General features: G+C 57.9%; 6 protein-coding genes across 6 annotated transcripts; all 6 read right to left on the bottom strand.

Annotated features, from left to right (window-relative positions):
* Window positions 1-2,984: 2,984 nt before the first annotated feature.
* On the bottom strand, window positions 2,985-4,490 carry LINJ_29_2680 (putative protein kinase; the record flags this gene model as incomplete). The annotated part of the gene is made up of 1 exon (XM_001466752.1): window positions 2,985-4,490. One exon carries the CDS (start codon window positions 4,488-4,490, stop codon window positions 2,985-2,987), a length of 1,506 nt encoding a protein of 501 aa, XP_001466789.1.
* A 1,984-nt stretch (window positions 4,491-6,474) lies between these two features.
* LINJ_29_2670 (conserved hypothetical protein) lies at window positions 6,475-7,698 on the bottom strand (the record flags this gene model as incomplete). Its single annotated transcript, XM_001466751.1, has 1 exon — window positions 6,475-7,698. The coding sequence occupies one exon, from the start codon at window positions 7,696-7,698 to the stop codon at window positions 6,475-6,477; it is 1,224 nt and encodes a 407-aa protein (XP_001466788.1).
* A 1,007-nt stretch (window positions 7,699-8,705) lies between these two features.
* Window positions 8,706-11,327, bottom strand: LINJ_29_2660 (conserved hypothetical protein; the record flags this gene model as incomplete). The annotated part of the gene is made up of 1 exon (XM_001466750.1): window positions 8,706-11,327. The coding sequence occupies one exon, from the start codon at window positions 11,325-11,327 to the stop codon at window positions 8,706-8,708; it is 2,622 nt and encodes an 873-aa protein (XP_001466787.1).
* A 2,584-nt stretch (window positions 11,328-13,911) lies between these two features.
* Window positions 13,912-15,816, bottom strand: LINJ_29_2650 (conserved hypothetical protein; the record flags this gene model as incomplete). The annotated part of the gene is made up of 1 exon (XM_003392648.1): window positions 13,912-15,816. The coding sequence occupies one exon, from the start codon at window positions 15,814-15,816 to the stop codon at window positions 13,912-13,914; it is 1,905 nt and encodes a 634-aa protein (XP_003392696.1).
* A 2,639-nt stretch (window positions 15,817-18,455) lies between these two features.
* Window positions 18,456-18,659, bottom strand: LINJ_29_2640 (conserved hypothetical protein; the record flags this gene model as incomplete). Its single annotated transcript, XM_001466749.1, has 1 exon — window positions 18,456-18,659. The coding sequence occupies one exon, from the start codon at window positions 18,657-18,659 to the stop codon at window positions 18,456-18,458; it is 204 nt and encodes a 67-aa protein (XP_001466786.1).
* Window positions 18,660-19,882: 1,223 nt separating this feature from the next.
* On the bottom strand, window positions 19,883-21,091 carry LINJ_29_2630 (conserved hypothetical protein; the record flags this gene model as incomplete). The annotated part of the gene is made up of 1 exon (XM_001466748.1): window positions 19,883-21,091. One exon carries the CDS (start codon window positions 21,089-21,091, stop codon window positions 19,883-19,885), a length of 1,209 nt encoding a protein of 402 aa, XP_001466785.1.
* Between the last annotated feature and the right edge of the window lie 3,802 nt (window positions 21,092-24,893).

The raw sequence follows: 24,893 nt of genomic DNA, 5'->3' as shown, positions 1-24,893 counted from the left end.
GGCTGCGTGCGACAACTTTGCTGTAGACGTAAAGTGGTTGTGTGTGTGTGGGGGGGGGGGCTGCAGAGAAAAGACTTACTTGGTCGGGGAAAGCTCACGCGCACAGCCGTTTAGAATAAAAAAGCGCAGCGCTTCCACCCTCTGTGTTCGTTTTTACTTCTTTTCCTACCCTTCATAAGGGCATTGATTGCAGCACCAGGGTGGGGTTCAATGGAGTGGCAGTTGAGAACGGAGGAAGAGCACCAGGAGTGTAGGAGGACCACGGAACACACACCGGGACGGAGGACCAAGAACCGGAGGTGGCGGCTCGGACGGCGACGGATGAAAGGCGCGCATACAGCATCAAAGATGGGCAGCTGTCGCCTTCCCGATACTTGGCCTGCGCGCGAAAATGTAGGAGCACCGAGAACAGGCTACTTTGAATGCGCAAAGCAGTGCAAGCAGGAGGCGGGGCGCAACGGTTCCTCGACACTGGCTTGTCACAAACCGTGTAAGGGTTGCAACGGCAAGCCCCTCTTCGCCTTCGAGTGGGAGGAAAAGATGAAGAGACTGGCTATTCGAGTCTCCTGCCAAAGCGCACCAGTCTAAGAGAGGTGACAGAAAGCAAATAAAAACAGAAAAGGCGAGCTAGCGAGAGAGCCAACACAGTAGCCACCACCAACCCCGCGACTCTCGAACCCTTACTTTTCATGCAAACATCCAACCTCTCCCCCTCCCGCTGACAGACCTCCACCACCAACGTGTCCTTCTTCGCTTGGGTTGAATTCACACTTTCGGCGACTGTTCTATTTCCTTTTGGTACATATATATATATATATAGGTATATGTCGGGGTTGTGTGAGAGCTTTATTTCTTTTTCGTTGGGAGGAAGGGAAGAGAGGGGGGAAGGGGGAGGAGGGCTGTTCTCGCTCTAGTAGTCGACACCGTTGCATACGCGCGCCAGCGGCATCCTCCACCGGCCAATACAGGAAAAAAAAAGGAGAGAGAGAGACAAAGACAAAGAAAAAAGGGAGAACATGAAAAAGGAAAGAGGCGCATGCACAACTGCCACGCACAAAAACACGCACGCACACTTCTACACGCTAAAGCGCACACATGTGGAAAAAAGTAGAAGACACACAAAACGTGCACACTCCTACGCAAGCGTGCACACACACGCATACGAGTGTTTTGCGTACGAGTGCCACCCACGGAGAGCAAGTAGGCGCAGAGGAGGTGAAGAAGACCAACGGAACAAAAGAAAAGAGGGAGATCACGCAGCAGGAAGGGGGGGTGAAAAAAGAGGTTGAGACAGCGAGAGCGAACGGCGCTCTTCAATGGTGCAACCTCCGCCTCACCTCCTTTCGACGAAAAAGAGCGGCTTACAGCACTTCGCCACTATCTATCTCGGCCGTGCCCCGGCCCTAAGCCCCTCCCCCTTGCGCCGACCCATCATCATGCCCAGACACACCCACACAACAGAAGCAAACACTACGGCAGACACGTGTTCCTTGGACCCACGCGTGGCCGCCGATTCGATCTCGCCGAAAATCACATCCATTGTGAGAATGGAAAACCGGAACAACAGGAAAAGAGACTAAAAGGAACAAAAGGGGAACAAGAACGATATAGAAGTGATGGCAAACACAAACGGAAGAGAAAGAGAGAGCACAACGCCACACCTGGTCGCTGTAGTCGTCGCCACCATGCACACCATCGCTGAGTGCGCGCCAAAGCGTGTATATATATATATATGTGTGTGTATAGATGCATTCATTCGCGCATAGAGTGCGTGGGAACGTACATGACGGCGGACGATTTTGTGTGCGTGTGCCTGTGATTTAAGATCAAGCTGCACAACCCCTTCTCCAGCCCTTTCTCGATGGCAGTTTGTGTATGTATCAGCCCGTTTGTGTGCACGCCCGGGAAGAGAGAGGGGGGGCGGCGCTTCAAGCGCGCAACGGTTTGCAAGCCCTCCTCCTCCTCTTCTCGTGGTGTTTTACTGTGACTATTCACTGCTGCTGCCGCTATCTCAAGAAAGGGAAAAAAGGGGAGTGAAAAGAACAAAAGACAAGAGACGTGTTCGCTTCTTAAGATGTGCAACTCCCTCCCCTTCGCGCACATACGTGTGTACGTGGGCGCTGTGGAAAAGAGAGGGATATCGCTACGCTCGTTTTCATGAGTGTTTTGTCTCTCTCCTCTTCGCCGTTGCTTTGCCTCTCTACTCCCCTTCCCCTTCCCTGTGTATCTCGCGAACTTCTCCCTCTCATCCATGAGCGTCCCAGGCGTGGGTATCGGTGATTACCAACAGGAAGCGAGGAAACGGAGCTAGCGTTGGAAGAAGGAGGACACATTTGCCATCACGCAGATAGGTGTTAGAACAGAGTGGGCGCAAGCACACACACACACATAGAGACAATATGGGAGAGAGAGAGGAACCGCAGAAAACTGAGGAGGGGAGGAAGGGGCAGCGATGAGGCGAGGAGCGGTGGTCGACTGGCTTCAGGAAGGAACGGGGCACCAGGATGCACGCGCAAGCATTGGCAAACAACGGAGGAAAAAGGGGAGCAGCAACAGCGACGGCAACGACACTGCGGCGGACAACGTCAAAAAGAAAAAGACGAACAGAAAAAAAAAGGCACGACAGGAAGGAAGCAAGAACAGCACAGCACATCCTCATATAAAAGAAGCAATCAACACCAGCGCCAGCGCAACCACCACACCTGCCCCGACAACTGTATGCGTTTGGGTGAAGAAAGGGAGATGTATGAGAGCACCTTTTCGTTTTCCTCGCTCCCGTGCGCACAGCGCATGATACCGGAATTGTATTAGCAAGCACAGTGGTTCACCACACATGGCACCAGGTGCGACACTCAGAAAAAAGACGACGAAGCAGGTGCCATATAGCACACCTCATTCCTCTCCCTTCCCTGTGTTTTCGCACCGCAATCACAGCGTCACGAGCAAGACTCGCATGTGGATGCCTTTCCCATGGCGCCAAGGGCCTACTGCTTCCCCTCCCAGACAGCCAGCTTCGTGATGGCGTTGGAGTTGTGCGCAAACTTCGGTCCTAAGAGTTCACTCAGCTCGTGCTGCATCTCCGAGTTCGTGAGGCCGCTCATCATACCAGAGTTGTAAAGCTCGACAGCGCGATTCAGCAGCTCAGAACCCATCTCCGCCTCCAGGTGGTCGCGTACGTTGGAGGCAAGCACCGTGCGCCCATTCGCCATCGTGATCGTCTCCACCTGTGGGGCGCTGTCGGCAGGGCCGTCGCCGAACTCCTCTGGGTGCCCGCCAAGGTTTGACTTGCCCACAATTTCCTTGGTGTTCTGCACCATGGCCTTCTTCTGCGCAATGTAGTCGCCATCATCATCCACGTCGGGATGGCCCATCTGCTCAGGAGCCGCTGCGGTCTTCGGCGCGGACTTTTCCTCAGCGGCCTGCTTCGCCAGCATTGCCTTCATCTTCTCGCGGTCCATGCCGCGCAGCATCGCCATCTGCTCGCGCTCGCTGAGTTGTGGTTTTGCCGGCTCCTGCGGCATCCTCGCCACCGCCTCCTTCACGGGGCTCGACTGAGCATGCTTCTCGCGCTCGCTAAGCTTCCTCGCCTCGAAGTCGGTACGGTCCTTCTCCACCTGGCGGGCCAAGTCCTCACTGAAGCTGCGCAGGGTGCTCTGCACGTAGGAGCTCTCTAGGATGCGGTTGATGCTGGGGCGCTGCAGGTAGTTCACCTGAAGCAGGCTGGCACACAGGGAGCGCATCTCCACCGGAATTGTGGTGGGGATTGGGTCGTAGTTACCTGCTAATATCTTCTTTAGTAGGTCCTTCAGCGTCTTGGCGTTGAAGGGGCGGTGCAGCGTGAGGGTCTCGTAGAAGACGACTCCGAGAGCCCACACATCGCTCTTGTTGTTATACGGCTTGCTTTGGCAGAGCTCCGGCGAAAAATAGTAGGGGGTGCCGCACACCGTCTTGGCGCATGCCATCGTGTTCTGCAGGATTGTTGAAATACCGAAGTCGCCGAGCTTCACCACGTTCTTTGATGTGAGGAAGATGTTGGCCGTCTTGAGGTCGCGGTGAAGGATGTGGTTGTCATGCAGGTACTTGAGCGCCATACAGATCTGCAGAAACCAGAACATCGCCAAGTTCGGGTCGAAGGGCTGCGGCACGTCTTGCTTCTTTGCCTCCTTTATACGGGAGCTCAAGTCGCCGCCGTCGGCGTATTCCATGATAATGAAGATGAGAGTGTCATCCTCGAAGTGCTCGTGGTAGCGAATGATGTTGGGGTGGTCGACGGCGGCTAGAATGCGAATCTCATTCTGCACGTCACGCCGCTCTTTGGGCGTCATGGAGATGGAGTCGATTGCCTTGGCCACGTAGCGCTTGCCATCCGACTTTGAGCGGACGAGTACCGCCTCGCCGAAGCTGCCTTTGCCGATCGACTTGATTTGGCGGTACTTGTTGCGGAACACGAGGCTCTCCAGCGCCCGCGACTCCTCTGCTACCTGCGCCATCTGTGTGTGTGTGTGTGTGTGTGTGTGTGTGAGAGCGTGTGAGAGAAAGGAGCACTCTTTTTCTTTCTTGTGAATCTGCTCTTGTCAGCGCGTGTTGTGTGTCTCTTGTTGTAGAGAGGGTGCCGACGTAGGTTGGGTAAGGAGAGGAGGGGGGCGGAGCACGGAAGGGAGGGAGGGGAGGGTGTATGGATGTGTATGAAAGCAAACCTCGGATCGTGTGCGGGTGTGTATGAGCAACAGTGTAGGCGTGCGTGTAACGCGCGGGGAGCTGCGGGGTAATGATCAAGGATGTGCGTGCGCTCGAACCGAGGAGGGCTCGAGCGAGGCAACGCTTGAAAACACGAGAAGGTCAGAAAAAAGAACAATAAAAAAGAGCGGAAGTCGGGAAAAAAGCCCTTGACCGGTATGTGCAACGGTGTGCATGTTGGCGTGCATATATATATATATATATGTATGGGCGTAAGAGCAGCGACGCTCACACAGTGCAAACAGTGAGTCGAAGCAGTACAAAAAGAAGTTGAGCGGCAAACGCAACAACACAGCGAACGCGCATACGCGCACGCGCATCATGACATGCGCATATGTGTGCGGGGACATACACGCAAACGGGGTGTGTGCAAGCAGCCGGAAATTCGAAGAAACAAATCAGTAGATAGAGAGTAGGGAAGGGGAGAACAGGAAAGTGAAAGAAGAGAGGGGAAGTCAAGGCGCGCTGGACGATGAGAAGGGGATCGTTCAGCGCGGGGCCCCACGATTGGCGCCGTCATGTACGAAGTTTGCTCGTAGCTTTTCGCCACCGTTCTTCTCCAGGTCCTTTGAGTGTGGGAATGGCTGCTAGTCAGACCAACGTAGAAGTGGGGAAACTCAAAGGAGAGAGAATGCATGGAGAGAAGAGTCGAACGAAGACGAGCTGTTTTCGCGTACTGCGCATTCTCGTTAGTGTCGCTGTCTTTGCGATTGCCCGTCAACAGAGACATCATATGTCAGAATGCACGCCGCGCCAGATGAGGCTGCGAGGAAAGGGAAGGGAAGGAAGGGGGGCAGGCTGAGAAGGGAAAGGCAGGAGCACAGGAATCACAGGAGTCAGGTTCTCCTCACAGCATACATGGGCAATGAAAAAGCGAGCAAACAAACGAAAAGAAGGGCGAGAGAGGGGAGGCCAAAGAGGTGATGGTGCGGAAGTGGAGAGATGAGCGAGGATAACGGATAGGGTGTGCCGCTAGACGCCGATGAGAGCGCACGCGACACAGGAGGTGAGAGCGAGCAAAAAGACGCCTCAGTCGGCGGCTTCCCCTCCCCCTTACCTCCTTTCAATCTCGTCCATCGTGAATTCTTCGCTGTACATGCGGAAGGATCCGGAAACGGAAAAGAAGTATAAGTGGCTCCAGGCAGACAACTCCGAAAGGCCCCTTTCCTCCCCCCGGTCAAGGCAGTAGGGGGAGAGGAGGTTAGCGTACATGCGCGCAACGAGAGTGATGAAATCCAACGACAGCAGCATTTTCAGATATCAAAGCAAAGGCGAAGGGAGACCCTGGGAAGGGGAAGGGTGCACGCGCAGCCCGTATTTGCCCTTTTTTCCAGGGGCTTTCCCCCTACCCTTTTCCTTCACCGGCGGTAGAGAAAGAACAAGGAGTGAGGTAGAAAGAGAGGAGGGCTGGCAGATCCCGCAGTGCCAGCATCGCAGGGCGGCAGGCACGCAAGTGATCATCCATGATCAGAGGGTCAGAAACACGGAGTGAGACGGCGTGTTGCCTTCCTCGCCGGTCCCCACCTCGCCACATCCGCCCTATCCACCGTCTACGGCAGCTAGCCGAGCACCGGCCACGGAACTCCAAAGAAGAGCCCTGCAGATCTTTCCCCGCAAAGACGAGTGAGAAAGGAGATGCAGCCCTGCCAGCAAGAGAACACACACACTCTCGCACAAAAAGCAAGGCTGATTAGGGGAGACTTTGATCGGCAACAACAACGACAGGGACCGAGTCGCTCAGTAGAATCGGCGAAGGCACGAGGACACTACAGACGTCTTCCCGAAAGAGTTCGGCCTCCACACTTCGGTTCTTTTGGGCTGCCGAGCCGCCTCCTCCTTCTCCTTCTGCGCCTGTTTGCGCAGCGCGAACTTCGACGGCTGCGTCTCATCCGGGTGCACCCACACGTTGGGGAACGGGTTCAGGCAACCCGGCTCGCCGGACCGGTTGGCAGACCCGTAGAACGCGCGCTCGTGGACTAGGGTAGGAGCAGCCGCAGCTTCCCTCTTGGCCTTGCGCTTCGCAGCAGCGCTATCTGCCGGGGCCTCGTAGGCCGCATACACCGCGGACACACCTGTATTCGGCATCTCGTCGATGTAAGAGTGGCTCACACCAGGAATGTGAAACGGTGGCCCTAGAGCCTTTGGTGCGGGGCCCTGCTTACGCTCCCTGCGTGCCCTGTTTGCCTCTGCTGCAGCGTAGTCCTTCTTCCAGTCGTCGTCGTAGGAAGGGTTGCTCAGTAGCAGTCCGGGGTAGCCATACGTGCCCTTCTTGGTGGGGTTCGTCTTGATGTTAGGCAAGTGCGTCGGCTCCTCCTCCTTCGTCTTCGTTGTCCTCTTCTTCTTGGACTTTCCATCATCCCACGGCTCCGTCATGTATTCGTACGGGCGATTCTGAAAGCATCCATAGTAGCTGCCCGGGCCGGTGCTCTTCTCCGGGTACGATGAGTAGCAAAACTCTTTGTCGGAGATGGCGTTCTTGGTGTTTGTCTTGGAGGCGGCGGTGAGCCGCTTGCTTTCGTCGTAGTCCACCGGCTTACCTCCATTCTGCTCCGAGGAGGCGAGGGTGAGGAACCTCTTGTCGAAGTAGGCGTCGGGGTGCTGGCCAGGCGGCACACGGCCGCCGATCGTCATATTCTTGCCCAAGTACCTTGACGGGATGGCATCCTTCTTGTCGTAGGGGTCCGTCTTTTTCGGATCCGGGTCGGAGGACAGGTACGGCGGGTCTTGAAAGAGACCGCCATAGACGCTTTTGTCCGTCATGTTAGCGGCTGTAGAGGATTCGAGAAAGGAGTCCCGACGGCGAAGGCAGGTGAGTGAGGGAGTGAGAACTGGAAAAGGGCATAGACGTGTGTGTGGGGAGGGGGGAGTGGGGGGGGACACACGTGCGTGAGGGAGATGGAGAAGGAAATAGAGGTACAACTTCCTGGCATGTGAGCAGCGCTGACCGGCGTTGTCAGGCATGGGTCTTGGGAGCGCGTGTGTGCACACATCAGAGAGGCAACAAACCGAAAGAGAGCAGGGAAAGGAGCCCCTCCGCGGAGCGCCACGGCTTCATCGTTCTGCGCGTGTTGGCCAAGGAAGAGATGGCGGTGCACGGCATAGAGCTTCCAGGCTTCGGAAGAGACGCATTGGCACTGAAGCCACGCCACTAGGCGTCCACCTGCGAACGGCAGCGGGCTCGCGTCAAACCACGGATGAAGGGATGGGGAAGGATTACATACGTGAGAGTTAGCGCATAAAACGAGAGACGGATGCGTACACCTCTTGTGCGTAGAGTACCTCCCTGGGGAAGGGGAGGCGGGGTCGTATGGAAGCACCAACACACGCACGCGCCCATACTCCTTCAGGTAAGAACGACAAGCGGGCAGCCACAAATTGATTGGGAGTTGATCCCTCATCGCGGTTAGAAGAACGTAAAGAAGAACTCCCACTATACCATGAAAGAGGAAGAGAGGCACACGCAAGTACGCACGTGCACACGCAGACGTCAACAACGAAGACACACACGCGCACGCTCAAGACAAAAAAAGGCACCACAGAAGTGAACCACAGCGCATGGTGCACCATCGCTTCCTTTCGCACCTGCAATCGTGCGCAGGGCACCCGGTCCCCCCCCCACTCCGCAGCTGTAGGACGAGCGGCCCTCCCTTTCGTTTCCATCCTCGCCCCCTCCTCTCGCTGCGGTGTAGGCACTCACCTGCGTCACGGTGGACAGCGCCGCCCCAGCTAACGTGCACCAGCACAAAGCGGCTGCCCAGCGCCCGATCAACGAGGGGCCCATGACGTGGAAGCCACAACGCACTCTCGATTGTCGCCGGCCGCCGCAACAGATGACGTGTAGAAGCGCAGCGTTTACGCACATACGCACACGTAGAAGACAACAAACCAGCTCACCGACAACAGGGCAGTGATGCACTGCAAACCAGGGAACAAGAAAAATGAACCGCAGGAATGGAAGCAGGAGTGGATTACGGCATCCCATACTCCTCTTCCCCCAGCGCCGCTGGCGGTTTGTCTACCGGCATCGTGTCCTGCAAGGCATCCGCCATCGTCGCTGCAAGCAAATCTGCGTTCAGCAGCACCGCCGGTTGCTGAATTCGGCTTTGGCGAAAGCGTGCATACACGTCTGCCTCCGCCAGCTTGCGCTCCTCCGCCTTCTGGTGCTCCGCCAATTCCTCTTCCTCTTGTCGGCGCTCCTGCTCCCCCTTGTGCGACGCGAAAACGCGCCGCCATCCCTCCGCCGACTGCGCCAGCTCCTTCGCCCGCTGCTCTCCAGCCTCCACAAGCGTGTGCACGGTGGCACGGTGGCGCTCGCAGTAGGCGCTGATGGATCGAAGGTAGCGCTTGGCGCGACTCATCAACTCGTACTTGCCCTTGATGCCATCCAGGGAAGTGGTGCCCTGCTGCCCGGCCTCGAGGTGGGAGAGAAGCGACTCACCCTGCGCCGCCGTAAGGGCGCGGGTGCCTTTCAGCCCGTCAACGAAGGCCATGAAGTGCAGCAGGGCTGTATTGTACACCAGCATCGGATCCTCACCTGGTGCCTTGATGGAGGCGGCGTGGATCAACTCTAGGGCCTCCGCGTACCGCCCCTCGGTAGCCACGCAGTACGAGTACATCGCGTCCTGCTCCGATGTGCGCGTCGGCATGCGCGAAAAGTAGTCCGCGGCCTGCTTGTAGCCGTGGCTGAGCATCTTCACGTTGGCGCGGTGCGCGTCGACGTTGCTTGTCGGCACGGTGGAGAGCGGGGTCACCTCACTCACGCTGTTCAGCATCGCTTCAGCGGCGTCGCCGCGCCGCTCCAGCCCGTCGCAACACGCGTAGCCGTGAGCTGCGAGAATGTTGCGTGGGTCCTTGGCGAGGGCCTCCCGGTAAAAGGAGCGCGCCGAGGCGAGCAGCTTCGGCCACTGCGAGGACGATTGCTGGCACGCCTGCAGAGAGGTGGCACCGACGGCCAGTGCAACAGGAAGCTGCAGCTCGGAGGCGTTAACCTTCTTAAAGATAGCCAGCGCCTCCTTCGCGCTTGACGTCTCCATGTACAGCTGCGCCATGCACGTCTGGGCCGCGGCCTCCATCGGGTGCACCTTCAGCAGCCACTGGAGCCACGCCATGGCCTGCTGCAGCTGGCCTGCCTCCTTCGCCAGGAAATGCAGGCGGTAGTAGGGTGCAGCAAAGGTGCTGTGGTGCTTGACGAGGTACACGTAAAGTTGACGTGCGCGCGCCAGCTCCCGCTTCTCAAGCAGAAGGGCCAGGTTGTACAACAGCGGCACATAGGAAACGTCCACTGCGGTGTTGGACATGAGAAAGGCCGCCCCTAGCTCCGCGTCCACGATGCCTTGCACCGCCTCCACATCTCCTGACAGGATGGCGAGGTTGGCGCTCAGCTTCCAGCTAGAGGGCAGTTTCAGCTCCCGCTGAACGGCACGCACGTGCGCGCAGATCCGCCTGCAGTGCTCGGTGTCTAGACGGGAACATACGGCGGCCAACGCCCACGAGTTCACGTCGCCCTGCGCCACCGTCATAGTTAGTGTGTGACTGTAGCGAAGGGCCTCGCTGTGTCGGCCAGCCCGTGTGGCAAGAATGGCGAGCATCTGTAGCACCTCCTTCTCGTTGGGCCATGTCCTGTTCACCTCCGTCAGCAGCGTCTCCGCGTCGGCGTGGCGGTTGGAGTGCATCAGTAGTCGGGCGTAGTGGATACGGGCGGCTAGGAGGTTCGGGTTCGCACGCACAGCGGATTCTAGGAGCGGCTGCGCCGCCGCCACCTCGCCACAGGCGAGCAGCAGCCGGCCCTCGTGGAAGTCGACCAGTGCCATTTCCTCAGGCGAGGCCGTCTGCCGCACATACCGCAGCAGACTACGCAGCCGCCCCATGGAGCTCTTCAGCCGCCCGTCCTCCAAGGAGCGGAAGTAGACTAAGTCGCACACTTTCAGCAGCACCGTCGTGTTCTGAGGCATCAACTGCTTGAGACGCATCACGGCCGTGTGGATCTGTGGCAGCATGCGAAGGTTAATGTAGACGGCCAGCAGGCCCAGCCACGCGAGCTCATCATCCGGCTGCACCTCGATGGCGCGCTCAAGGATGCGCCGGGCATCCACGAGTCGCTGCAGCCGGAAGGCGCACAGGCCCATTCCTACCCGCACCACCGGCGGCGTCTTCTCGGAGCCGAACATCTTCAACGTGTAGCAGTACTGCGCGTAGCTCTTCTCATATTGGCTAGTGAGGTAGTACACGGCGGCGAGACACACCATGGCGGCGCCAAAGCCCTCGCACCGCTCCACTGCCGTCTCCAGCCGCCTTCGTGCCGTGGTCAGATCGCCGCGCGCCATGGCGGCAATGCCTTCTAAGTAGCTCTGCACCGGCACCCGCACCGGCTCGCCGGGAGCGAGCTGCGCAGTGATGGCCGTGACGTCCATGCTGCCCTTCATCGCAGCCAAGGTGGCGCGCAGGCAGTGGATTGACAGCAGCTCATTCACATTATGCTCGGACTTGGCCGCCTCTTCTAGTATGAGCTGCGCCGTATCCACATTACCGCTGCGGAATTCGTCCAACGCCCGCGTCGTCGTGATGCTTGTCGTGGCTGCTACCGCCGTCATGGTGAAGGAATGGAGAGAGAGTGATAGCGGGATGGGGAGGCACCAGCACAGAGCGCCAAAGAAAACGAAGGAGGAGGCTGTGTGCTGGTGGGGGAGGGGGGGGAGAAGAACAGGCCGAAAGAAAGCGCGCGCGAAAGCCTCCTTCCGCTGAGGAACAAGGAGCTACCGACGGGCCCACGCACCGACTAGCACACGCTGATGCACAGATGGTGTCACAGGCACAGGCACACACACGGGCACGCCGTGCACGAATAGGGAAAAACGGAGAAACAGTCAAAGAGAAAGCAAAGGGCGGCGAGAAAGAGCGGAGAAGAGGGGGTGTCGCCTCAGGCGCTTGTCGCTGTGGCTCCACACACACTCACACACCTACGTTCCCTTCGCACTCCTACCGCCCTTAGCCTTATTCGTCCCCTTTACGCAGCGCCAAGCAACAAGACAGTTCCACAAGGAGAATAAAAATGCACAAGCACGACGTGGAGACGAAACAGAGATGAACAACAACTGCGTAGCTAGGGTAGCGCACAGACACACCGAAACATACACACATGCAGGGCAAGAGATTGTGAACGAAAGCGTCCCTCGCCCTTGATGCGCCTTGTTCCCTCCAGAGGCGGGGCAGGGCCTTCCTCCACACGCACACACTTTTTAGGGTACGAGCAAGCGGACGCCGTCACTAGTACCGCGGCACCGTCGGGTGAGGAAGCCGGCAGATCGATGTCGCGGAGCTGGGAGAAGGAGGAGCGTGGAGGCGTTCGCAGGCCTGCACGCGGTCCCAACTGTGCAGCACCGCTAGTCCCCGTGAACGATGAATAAACGGCGCTCAGTGAGCTCTACAAGGGGTTTAGGGCGAGTAGAGCACACAAGCAAAGAAGGTGAGGGCTGGCCGTGTAAGAAGAGGTGATGGTAATGCGTATGAAGGTCACAGGGCACACGCACACGGACACAGACACGCGTGCACACTCGCGGAGCTTTTCGGGAGCTGTCGCTAAAGCGGCCGGGTACACACAGATAGGTGCACCGTGTGCAGCGAGTAAACGAGGAGGAGACAGAGAGAGAAGGACAAGAGAAGGGGTCGAGACGAGAGAGAGTGCGGCGAAAGAGAGCGCACGGTGTACTCAGCTCAGACACATGCGCACACGCTGCGCAAAACTGACAGCGTGCGCATCTTTGCTGTCTTCTTCTGCCATGGTGACGAAAAAAAGAGAGAGGGCAGCAGGCCTCCCTCCTCCCCCGCCCAAGCACACGCACGAAAACCTCATCCCCGCGTGTGCGTGCGCGAACGTAAGGGCAGCAGCGGCATTCGCCTTGTTTTCTCTCTCGACAACAAAGTGGATGCGCAGGGAGTGTTGCGGTACGCCTGCAGTGCACGCCGGTGTCTTGCCCGTCTCCTGTCACCTATGCACCCATGCTCCGAGAGCGGAGAGGATAGGACACCGAACATGCGCGCCCCAGTATGACCGGTCACCCTTCACCACCCATGCACGCGCCACTTCCGTTGCCCTTGTTCGCTCAATGCGGTCTTCGCCCGAGTCCGTACGCTTGTTCTCCATATGCGACCGTGGCACGTGTTAAGTCTTAGGAATGGTGCATTTTCTCTTTCTAATTTCCTTTTCGCTTATCGTGTCGTTGAAGCGAGCGAGCGCCTTCGCGCGCTTGCCGGATTCTTACCCGTACACCTCACCGCTGCCCATGAGGAGGAGAAAGTGGCCAAAGCCTACACGCGCACTCTGGTAGCTTCAACCCTCCTCCCAGGAAACACAAACACACCCGCCAGAAAAAGAGAGCGAAGGGCAAGGGAGGGGGGGGGACAGACTATGGCGAGACCCTAGCGCGGAGGCACCCCTGAAACTGTTGAGTGAGTGTGTTCTCGTGCGCAGCGAGACAAACACGGAGGGGGCACGAAGAAAAAAGACAACCTGCACAGCATGTCGTGATCGGGCGATGGGTGCAGAGGGGTGAGGGTCGGGAAAGCGCAGGCTGGAACACACTAGACTCGTCCATCGCAGTCCACAACCTTGGCGAGGGTTCACGGCAGATGCATGAACTACCGAGAAGACTTTGATGTTCGTCTGTGTTCGCATCGGCGCCTCCTCCTCTCGGATATCCTCGTCGCACCATCAGGGATCTTCTGCGGTTGGAATCTTCACCTCCCTCCTCCCTCTACGCCGTCGCATGGCTGCCATCTCTCCACGTGCACCTAGAACACTTGCGTACACGCACTCCATCCCTCCTTCCACCTATTACGTGAGCGCTTCAAGGCAAGTCTTTTCTGAGCTTCGTCTCATTGGGGTGGCGGCATTCTGCACGAGGCCCGTCACCGTCCTCTTCCGTCTTCGTGTGGCCGCTGCACATGCCCACTACTCTCCCTTCTGCGCTTCCGCCACTGTACGCAACCGCTCTGCGTGTGCAGAAAAGCACGGCCTTTACTTCACCTCCGCTTCTCCTCTCACTTTTGCCCCCTGCGACCAGCAGCACAGAAGTGTGCAGCCGCGCACATCCGTATGCGAGCACAGGAGAAAGGAAACGGAGAGAAAAGGAGAGGCAGTTGAAGATGCGCTGTGCCACTGCTGCATTAACCGTCTTTTTAGTGCGTCGCCGCATCTGCTGCCAGCGCGGAGGCGTTCTCTCTGGTCGCGCCGCCCTCCTCTGCAGCGTCCTCCTGCCTCTCCTCCACCGACTCCACCAGTGGTAGGTCCAAAGCCAGCTTGCACACTGTCACTTGCCAGCCTGCTACGTGCGCAACAAGCTTGCCCAGCATCGTCGACTTCTCTGCAGCTACGTAGATAGGCCCCCCGACCGCCCAGGAGGTGGTGAGGACAAAGCTCGGTGGCAGCTCCTCGATGAGCTGTCCGGTCTTGGCGCTAAAATCGGCGTACGGCATCGGCGTCTCCGCAGCCAGCTCCAGCAGCAGGGACGGCGTCACCGAGACAAGGAACTTGGAGGGCAGAAAGGGCACGAGGTCGGCCACGCCGTCTGTGCAGAAGCGCAGCTTTTCATTGCTGTACTTTAGCACGGACTCGAACACCTTCGAGCCGACGTGCACGACGCGACAGCCCAGCTGCTGGCTGAGCGAAATGGCGTCCGAGTTGGCCAGGTAAACCTTCTGGTCACGCGCCTCCTCGTTGCGCACGATGAGGTGGTCAAAGGGGAACGTGTCAGGCAGCGCGAGCGCCTTCTGCAGGGTCGCCCGCATACCAGCAGAGAGGGGTTTCAAGGGCGCCTCCGTCCTCTTCGCATCAGAGGCCGACTCAGCCCTCGCACGCGCATCCTCCGGCACTGCCGCGACACAACGCAGCGCCGCCACAAAGAAGCCGCCGGTGTCCTGCGTGTGGGGCAGGATGCGGCGGGTGCGCTCAATGTGCTGATCCACGAGCAGCTCGGTGTTCGCGAACATGCTCGGTGCGTACTGAAAAGTGCAGCGATCCGTCTGGGCCTCCATGAATGCCTTCGCGTCCTCGTAGTTGTGCAGCGCTGTGGTGAGGTCGCGTGTGGTGACGGTCCATGAAGTCATGCCAGGCGAAGCGCAGAGCCCGTGTAGCAGCGGCGTAGGGTCTATCAGCTCGAAGGTGCCCTTCGTCTGCGCCAGGCAGGCGGACACGACTGCTTCGTCCTCGACGGGGTTGAGGCTGCAGGTTGAGTACACCACAATTCCACCCGACTTGCAAGACGCCATGCCGCGCAGCAACACGCGCATCTGGGTGTGGTGTAGGTTGGCCCCCTGGAGAGAGTCCCAGCGAGGCCACATATCGATGGACTTGCGCAGCGTTCCATCACCGGAGCACATCACGTCGCACAAGACGCGATCGAAGCGCTCCGCGGGTGGCAGCAAAGGAAAGCGCGTGGCGTCTGTGTTTGTGATGATGAGGTGGAGATGTGCGCCAGCGGCACGGTTCGTTTGATGGTGCAGCACGTCCAAGCGAGAAGCTTTGGCGTCGTTCGCCACCACAACTCCCCTCTCGGACTCGCCGGTCAGGAGGAGCTCGAGGAGCTGCGATGTCTTGCTTCCCGGCGCAGCGCACATGTCCAGCACCCGCATCCCAGGCCCCACCTGCAGCAGGAGAGGAGGCAGCATGCTAACGGTCTCCTGTCGAGTCAGGTATCCGCCCTCGTTCATCGCGGAGACAATCCTCTTCAACGTCCGGTTCGCCTTCTTGCGCTTCAAGTCGCCGCGGCTGACGCCAAACTGAATCGCTCGCTGCGCCGGGAAGAACGGGATTCGCTTGCTCTCGAAGACTTCAGAGAGGTGCTGCGTGACGAACGCGTCCACGGCGTCCACCTGTGGCACTGCGCAGTTGAACCGGATCGACATGGGCAGCCCCGTCTGCAGGCACGCCATGAACGCTTCCCACTCCGATGCAGGGATGACGTTGCCCTTGTAGTACGCTTCAAAAGCCGTGTTCTGCAACGCTGCCGGGTCGCGTGCGTCGGTCATCCACTCGTCTGCGCGGCTGCGCTTGCTGCCGCCCTTGCGGCTCTGATTACGACTCATGATGGCTACAAGTTCAGTGAGGAACGGACTCCGGCAGACACGTCGCGTGTACTTCTCCCGTTTCCGAATGCTCGGCTCGATGTACACGTACCTTTACACCCGCACTCCCAGAGGAACGTGACTGCGAAAACCCGGTGCGATGGAGGGCTGGCGGGAGGAAAAGAGGGGAAGGGGGCGGGGGAGTAGGCCAGCACTCGCCGCGCATCCGCGAAGCGTGAACAGGGGGAGAGGGAGTGTGTGAGCGGTGGGCGGGGAGCATGTGCAACGTGCAGCGCAGCATGTACATCGGGAAAGAGGAGCCCTAAAGGGGAGAAGGGGCAGGCAGTCGCTTGCGGGACACGCTGAGTGGGCAGATGCACACAAAGCACTGCGCCGGCACACACCAACACCCCTCTTTCCAAACAGCATTTACCGTGAGACGCGCTACTGCCAGAGAAACGCGGCCTTTGTTGCGCGACTGGAGAGAAGGAGTTGAAGGGCTGAAAAGAGGGTGACGTGCATTGCTGACGCCTCTGCTGGCCGCATGCGGTTTTCAGCATTCCGCCACATTTAGGTGGACATATTTCGTTGTGCCCTCGCTGTGCTCGCGGGGCCACATTTCTCCGCTAAGCAGACGTGCACCCAAGGGCCGGACCTCGTCCCCTCACCCCTAGTTGTTCCTACACATGGGGGCGTATCGGCTCTGCATTTCGACCGAGCCTATCTGCGTCTGTATGCGTCGCACGTCGGTGGCGGTCCTCCCAGCATCGGGGTGAGCAAGGAGGCTGGAGGAAACAACCTGGCTGGCCGGTTGTGCGCTGCTCGACGTTATCTGCATAGAAGATTGCTGTCGGGTCAATAAGATCGCCGTCCGTGAGGGGGCGGGTGTAGCGCGACATGGCCCAGCACCGGTCTAGAATCCATGCAGTGCCTCTTCCTCCATAGCTGCGCTTGCAGCCGCCCATCCCGCGGCCAGCGCTGAAGGAACTCTCCCCTCCCGAAAAATGCTGAGGGACGTTTGCCACCTCCCAGACCGAGTTGCGGCAATCGCGTGGGCGGCCTTTCGTGCGCACGCTCGCACAACGGAGAACACGTACTTCTGAGCAAAGACAACGCCAAGTCGTCTGCCGCACTACGCATGATCCCCGTGGTGCCCACGGACATCTGCGACGCTGCGCGACAGGCCAGCCACTCGGTTTTGCGGTCCTGCGATGTAGAAGAGCACCACACTAACGCTCACTGAAGAGTGGAGGTTTGCTGTGCACGCGTACACCCGCTACAGATAGTGGCCTCTACCGATTCTGCCGACACCGTTGTGCTTCGCCTGCGCTGTCACGGTTGCGAAATGCTCCGTGATCAGTGCGAGGAGCATGATCGGGACTCTACGCCCCGCGAGCCTTTGTGACATCAGGGACTTCGAGCACAACATCGCCGCCCGAAGCTCTACGTGCGTCGAGTACTTCGCTGTGAAAAAAAAAAACTCATTGTCAGGCAGCGGGTCCGGAACCTTTGCTGGCGGCTGCCCCTTCCACCGTTCTGCGGACTTGCGTTTGAGCCGTCGTGGTTCCCAGAGCGCCATCCTGATTCTCCGTTCGGGTCGTCTGCTGAGCTGCGACCGTGTACAGCCCCCACACACCGTAGCCTCTGGCGGTTTCGCACTCACTCTGTGTAGTGGCCCTCTCCCGCGCCCCCAGTCTGATTGGCACTGTCATCGATGAATTTGCCCCCCCCCCCCTCAGCGTGGAGTACCCAGCCTGCACCGAGGAACAATCGGAGGCCGGCGTGAGGAGAGCGCCGTGCAGGAACAGGAGGCTGCTGTTGCCGCTAGCGCTTCCCTCGATTGCGGGCCCCGCGGTTCCGCTTCGGCTGCCGTCGTTGCTGTCTTGGCGGTGGACTTCGTTGTTGGCACAAGCGCTTTGCAACGCCTTTCACGCTCGTCGTGGCCTGGCCACTTGCTGCCCGCTTGCAGGCACGTCTACTGCCACGATCTGCTACACGTCTTCTCCCGTAGACGGGGGCCAGCCCCCCCCCCGGAGCCTGAGTGGTGTGCTCCTGGTGTGGAAGAGCGTTGATGTGTTACGCATGAACGTCTCTCCTCACGGGTCGTGCTGCCAGTCGTATTCGGCGCTGCCTCCTCGTGCAGCTTGGAAGTCCAACTGACCGAGTTCCCCCCATCTTGTCAGGAGATAAAAGTGGATATTGCGGTCACATGGGGTTTCATCTTCTGCAAATGCTTTGCGTGTGTGTGAGGGGTGGTGGTGGGGGGCGAGTGTGTTCGACGGTGCGGCACGCCTTCGCCACTTTACAGGACATGTCCCATGGAGTGCACAAACGTATAAATCAAAGGAAGCATAAAGGGAGGCAGCTCCAGTCCTATTTCTGTGCATCTGTACGGCTCTGCACACCATTCTACCGCGCCATCGGCCCGGCATCGTGCATCTCCCCTCACGGGAACGCAACCATTCCTACTTCGCCTTGTACGGCCCCTGTTCGAGTTCCGTTTCACAGTTTAGCGGCACACTCTTACCGCGCACGGCTCTGCTCTGTATGCTCGCACACGCATACGCATCCGCAAGACTGACAGCACCATCTCTCGTACCGACGGTAGGCTGCACGCCATGTCTACGGCGCATCGCCTCACCTCACCATTGAGAGTGCCATTACTCCATCTCGTACATGGTGTCATCGCTGTCCGGCACCGGTTGCTGCTGCTTCGGACGCTCCACGCGAAGCGGCTGCGGCGGCGGATTCATGGAGCGGTTCTGCGCATCCGCCGCGGCGGCGACATTGTGGCCGTCCTTGCTAAGCATGTAGGACACCGTCGGCGTCGTTGAGAATTCCTTGAGGGAAATGCTCTTTTTCATCTTCTCGCCTTTGATGCGCACGCAAACCAACGCGTGGCGGCAGCGGAGAGACAAGGGGAGGAAGGGAGAAGGCACGCACAGAGAGAGACACACAAAATCAAAAGGGAGGAGAGGGAAACAGCTGACGGGGGGGGGACAGCAGCGCTACAGAGAAAAGGGAGAAAGCTAAACGCACAAGCGAAAAGAAAAGGGGGTGTATATGTTTCCTTAGCAGTTGTCGTAGAAAACGGTGATTGTGTATGGGTGAGTGTGGATGCACACGCAGATAGGCAATGAGGGACTTGGAGAGCGCGCGACTAAGCGTCACAAGGCAGTGAGGCAAAACCTGAAACAGGGGAGGGCGGTAGGAGTGAGTGGGGAGAGGGACGGATGAAACAGCACTAAAGCGCAAACAAACAGAAGTGAAAGAGAAAGTTGAGCAATGAGGTCAACAGATGCACGTGCGTGTACGGGGGGGGGGGGCTGAGGTACGCACGAGGTGGTAAAACGAAGTACGCAAGAACGCAGAGAAAGTGAACAGGAGTTGCTGAAGAACGGCAGGTGCAAAATCTGCACGCATGTGGCAACAAACATCGAAAGAAAAGTGCGAGAACAGCACAAGGGGGAAGACGAGACGGGACGAGAAAAGAGAAGAGAGGGAAGGAGAGGCGAGGTGAAGGGCGAACAGGAGGGATGATGATGGGGGCAAGCATCAGCTCCACGCAATGGAATCAAACGGGTTCCGCGCCAAGAGCACGACTGGGCTGCCTCAAGACGGCCCGATGGCGAGGTGGCTCAGCCGCGCTTCTGCAGCCCTTGTGCCTCTCACGTGCGCCACACCAAACAATGGCTGTCGAACACCTGTCTATGTGTGCCGGCCTGCACCCCTTGAAATTGGCTTTCCTTTCTTCTCTTATCCCGCTTTCTGTCTCACTCGCACGTACTCACAGCAGTGCGTTGTGCTCCGATGCAGGCACGGTGGTTGGAGCAGTCGACAAAAGACGGTATCTCACTTGTTCTTCGAGTCGCAGTGTGTGTAATGCGAGCTTGTGCAAGTTCATTGGCGATCATCTCCTGTGTTTTCGCGCGCCATACGCGCCCGCACCCACACGAGTACACAAAGCAGGCGAGGAGGGACTGGGCATGAAAAAAAAAAAAACATGCAGACAAAAAGGCAGACACTTGAGCCAGCCATACAACAGGCGCCTCACCAACCGACGCAGACACACATCGGCACCGTCCCTCTAGTCGGCGTACAGCACGTGGCCGCCAATCTCGATCCTTCGTTTCTTGGTGGCCGTGCCTGGTGCATCGTCACGCGGCCCTCGAGACGGCGTCGCTGGCTCCTCCTGATCTTCGCCTACCGCGCTTTCCTCGGCCGATGCGCCGCGTCTGCCACGAACCACCGTGACTGTTCGACTATCTGTGTTCCACTCCAGGGCACAGTCAGCAGTGAGGGGCGGCGGCGCATCAGACGACGAAGACAACGACCCAGCTGCAGCTGCAGCTCTTTCATAGCTGCGCATCGCCTCCAAGGCCCGCGTGTCTACGCGTATCGACAACAGGTGCACCGTCCGTGAGCAGAGCGGACACGGGGCACCAACGTCGACAGTATTGAAGGAGCGCTGTTGCGTAGCCTGCACGAAGCTCTCCACGTCGAACAACTCCAGGTGCGCGCACTTCTCCCCTCGCGCCGGAATTCGAATGACAGTTTGCGAAATGGGGTCGCGCAAGGGCGTCACCACGCACGTTGTCTCAACCGACTCGTCGCTCGTGCACACCGCAAAGGGGTCCACGGGCGTGGAGAGCGTTTCATTCAATGAGACGATGACTTGAGTGATGGCAGCCGCGTTCCATTGGGGTTGCGCCAGTAGCTGCTGAAGATATGCCTGTGCACGCTTGCGACGGCACAAGCGGTAGTCGCATAGAGCGCCGATGCCGTAGGATAGGACACAGTCCACTGAGGAGACATGCAAGATCGGCGTCGACAGGGTGTCCGTATTGGTCGCCGCCGCCAAAAAGCGATTGACAGCTGGAGTGTTGAAGCGCTGTAGCTCCTTGGTGAGCTGGGCCATGTACGCGCTTACGTGCACCGTGGCGAGACCGCCATGACTGGCATCATCGACGTCCGCGTAGGTGTAGGTGGTGCGAAGCACGTGCTCTACACGACGACAAAAGGCCCCGCACAAGAGAGAAACTTGCTTCAGCTGCGACATGGCCGCCTGCGCCTCAGCTGAGGGGTTCGATGGCACTTGCAGATACGTTTCACAAGTGTCCTTCGTGCCGGGCGCGACACTTTTCGCCGCCTGCGCCTCCACCAGCTTATGCGTTGTCCTCACAAGTGCTAGCAACCCATCGTAGGCCTCCTGCAGCTGCGCCGTCGTCCTGACACGGCGGATGCCGCGTAGGACGTCATAGGCGCGGTGCACGTCGTGCCCGGCGTCGGCGGACATGCACGACACGTCAACAGGAAAAAAAAAAAAACAAAGAATAAGGGGCAGCCTGTGCCCTGACGCCGATGATTGCGTGTCGCCGTCAGCTTTTCGTTTAGAGCCTTTTCTTTTTCAGAACGGTGCCGTAGCCTCACAGACGAGACGGGTGCTTGTGTATGCGTGCGTGAGAAATGGAATCGTAAACTGCTCTCGATGAGCACTTCTGCGAGAGAGCAGCAAAAAGGAAGAAGAACGCCTGGTTGTCCAAGGGGAATGTCCAACGTGACATATGCACGCAAGGAGACAACGTTGGCCCTGCACAAACGCGCCCACACGCTGAAACAAGAAAAGGGCGAAATAAGGAGGAGAAAGGCGCGATGGAAAAGTGGAGAGAGCGTCATTCAGCGCCCGGGTGCATGCATAGGATTGCTTGCGCAAACACCGGCACCATTACGAATACACAGAAACGCGAACTCACGCAACAAGAAAGCAAAGAAGACGCGCAAGACTGCGGCCCGACTCTCTTTTTAAGTTTGTTTCGAGTAAGCAAGAGGAAGGGGAGGTGCACGAAGGGGGACAGGTGGAGGGAAGACGGAAAGAAGGAGGGACGGTGCTACTCGAAGCTGTGCTGGTGGCATGTCCCACACTGAAGCACTACGCTTCTGCGTGAGAGAGGAGTGTGGCCCCGTCTCGCTTTCCCCAGCCGTGCCAGCGACTCGTCCCGCGCCGAGAGTTGTGTGAGTGTTTTCTGCGAGCGTGTGTATAATTCTGTGTGCTTGCCACGTTAGTTTTTACCTCTGCTTTGTCGTGCAGTGAGTGCCTCTCACTCCTGTTTTGCCTCATATATGCGCTACGATAACCGTTTTGTCTCTTACGCCTTTTCCTTGCTGCATTCTGAGCGTGTTCTTTCTCCGTCCCTGTCATCCGCGTGTTCTTTTTCTGAGCTCACTATCCTCTGAACCTCTGTTGCCTCCTTTCCTCGTTGTGTGTGTGCGTGCGTGGCCTCGTCGCCTCTTCTTTGGCATGGGAGTGGATGCTGATTTTTCTGTGGAGCGGGGGTGCTCGTGTGCGCGTGCGCCGTGTCGAGCAACCCATCACACAACGGCATGGTAAAAGAAGAAACAGGGAAAGAAAAACCGAACCAAAGAAAGACGAATGAAAAAAAATGCATCATGGAGACAGACAGCGATGAGAAGACTTTAAGAGGGGGCAGCGATGATTCTGTAAGCGAAAAGGAGGGAAATCGGTCGGCGAGAAAAAAAACAATAAATAGAAAAGTAATCTTTCGACTGACCCGTCAGTCCGTGTCTGCGTGTGTATGGAGGAGAGTGCGTGCGTGTGTGTGTGTGTGTGTGTTGTGCGTTTTTTTTTATTCGGTGGGAAAGGGGTCGTCTCGCTGCGTGTGGCTCACATTCGTCAGCAGGTGAAAGCATCATCGGCGAGGAAAGGACAAGAAAAAGGAGCGCGAGAGAGAAAAAGAGGGGCATCCACAGTGGTGAAACAAGAGAGAGAAACAGAGAAGAGTCAAGGCATGGAAACCGAAGTGGAACTGCTCACCAGTCAGAGAGAAACTAAAAATAAAACGAAAAAAAAAGCAAAAGCGGAACGTGAACGGGGGTGCAGCGGCTGTCTGAAAAGGGGAAATAGTAATGAACTAGGGAAACATGTACGGTGATAGCACTAGTGTCGAAACAAAAAGGGGGAGAGGTCGGACAGCGCTCGCATTTACTTTCCGCATTGGGTTTTGCGCGCTTTTACACTGCCGCACTTTGGTGTTGTTGCGGGTGATGTAAGAGAAGCGCAGAGTGCTCATTCTTGCGTGAGAGTCTCCCGTTTACCGTCCCTGTCCGTGTCTGCTCTTCTCCCTCCTCTCGCCGCGTCTGCCGGTAAAGTCCGGCGTCTGTGCGAGCAAAGGCCTTCTCTTTCACTTCTCGGGAGAGAAAGAGACACAAACGCGCGCCTCACGCCACGCCGCGGCATCCACCTCCGTCAGGGAAGCACCCACCAAAAGGCGTACGAGACCTACGGATACCACGGCGAGCGCGTCTTCCATTCAACAAAAGAAGGGCAAGCAGGAGAGAAGAAAAATACTTCGGAAGAAACACACAACAGAGAGAGCGCGCAGGGGGAGGGGGAAGACGTCTGAGTCTGCACAAATTGCAGGCGCTGCTTTCATCTTTCTTCAGTGTAATCTTTCCATTGATGTTGTGCAACACCCGTGTGAGAGCGTGCCTCTCTGTGTGTAGGGGTGACCCCGCCGCACGGCTTTGGTTAAACTAGCGAAGAACAGAGAAAAAAAAACCTTGGCTCGGTGGGTGTGTAGGCCACGGAATGTGGGTGGTTACCTTCGCATTTGCATGTGCGTGTGCTCTTCCCGTCTTCGGAGGTCAACGAGTGTACACCGCATGTCTGTTTCGCCCCCTCCACCCCCCCCCACACACACACAGCGCTGGTCAAGGGAAGAAACGACAAGCGCTGAGAACGGAAGTACAGGGGCGCCCATCTGACGTGCAGGCAGCGATTTCCAGAACTCTCCTCTCCCTTACGGAGGGAAGAACGAGCAGGGAAGCAGCATGGAGGAAAGGAAAGGAGTGGAGAGACAAAGGCATAGAGAAGCAAAAAGAGAAAGAGCGAATCAGACAACAACGAGAGAAAAGGGAAAATTAGAACGGATCAGTGAATAGGTCTTTTGAGGAAACAGCTCTTTGATGAGAACGAGGAATGGCGCGGCACTTCTCGGAGTTCAAACGTCGAGGAGGAGAAGGAGGAGGTGGTGGTGGTGGTAGGGAGAGGGGTGGGTGGAGGTTGTCGGTGAAAAAGCAACAGCAGCGTCTTCGCTCGAACAAGTCGCGCCATCCTTCACATTCTAGCACAAGTAGGCATGCCTTTAGGAAGACAACGTCAAGCACACGCCGGAGCGCAGCGAAAACGCACACGAAGGGCAGCGAGAGAGAGAAAGAGAATGATGAGAATCGAGACAAGAGGGGGGAAGAAAGTGGGTCGGCACGCCTTAAAAGGGTGCATTCTCTACCACGCCATCACCTTGACCGCCGCACGCTGCGGCGACACACACGCGCACACACGCAGCTCAGCGTGTGATGAAGCACCGACGCTCCCAAGACAACAAACAGCAGAGCACTTGGAGAGGTGTGCAGAGAGAGTGAGTTGAAAGGGGGAGAGGGGGTGTGAAGGAGAGAGGGAGAGGCAACAGAGTGCAGAGAGTTCACACACGCGTCCTGCGTTCGTAATGCCGAGATGCACAAGCGCATGCCTTGCCCAGCAGTAAGACGAGGCGGAACCAACGGGAAAAAAGGTGAGGAGAGGCGTTCATGACTAGACGAGAAAGCACCAGCCATAAGAAACCCCAACAACGAAGGCATCCAGAAACGCACGACGAAACGAAGCGAGGTCCCACGCGGAGAGAAGGCGTGGGAACGAGGTGCATGCAGCGAACCCCAACAAGCGCACGTCGTCGAGGCACGCGCACACGTACACATGCACACGCAGCTGGTGAAACTCCAATCTGCCGCATCCCACTTCTGGTAATACTGGGGCGAAAGTAGAGAAGTCCCAAGCAGGCGAGCACGCCTGAGCGGAGGGGTGTGTGACCAAGTCTGGGTGGGTGCAAGTATACTGGTGCCAGTGACGCGCCAACGTATAGAGAATCGCCGCCCGTACCCCTCTGCGGCACCGCAGTTGGGCTTTTCACGTCTGAGGGTAAATACGCATGACAGTCGTTGCTCCTCTTCACAACCTCCGTTGGCTTTCCTGATTTTCTTTTTTTTTTGGATCTTCGCCTCGCGCTTGCTCCCCATCACGTCCC

This window comes from Leishmania infantum, chromosome 29 (assembly GCF_000002875.2).
Source record: "Leishmania infantum JPCM5 genome chromosome 29".
NCBI lineage: Eukaryota > Euglenozoa > Kinetoplastea > Trypanosomatida > Trypanosomatidae > Leishmania > Leishmania infantum.
This window is presented reverse-complemented; position numbering and strand designations above follow the sequence as displayed.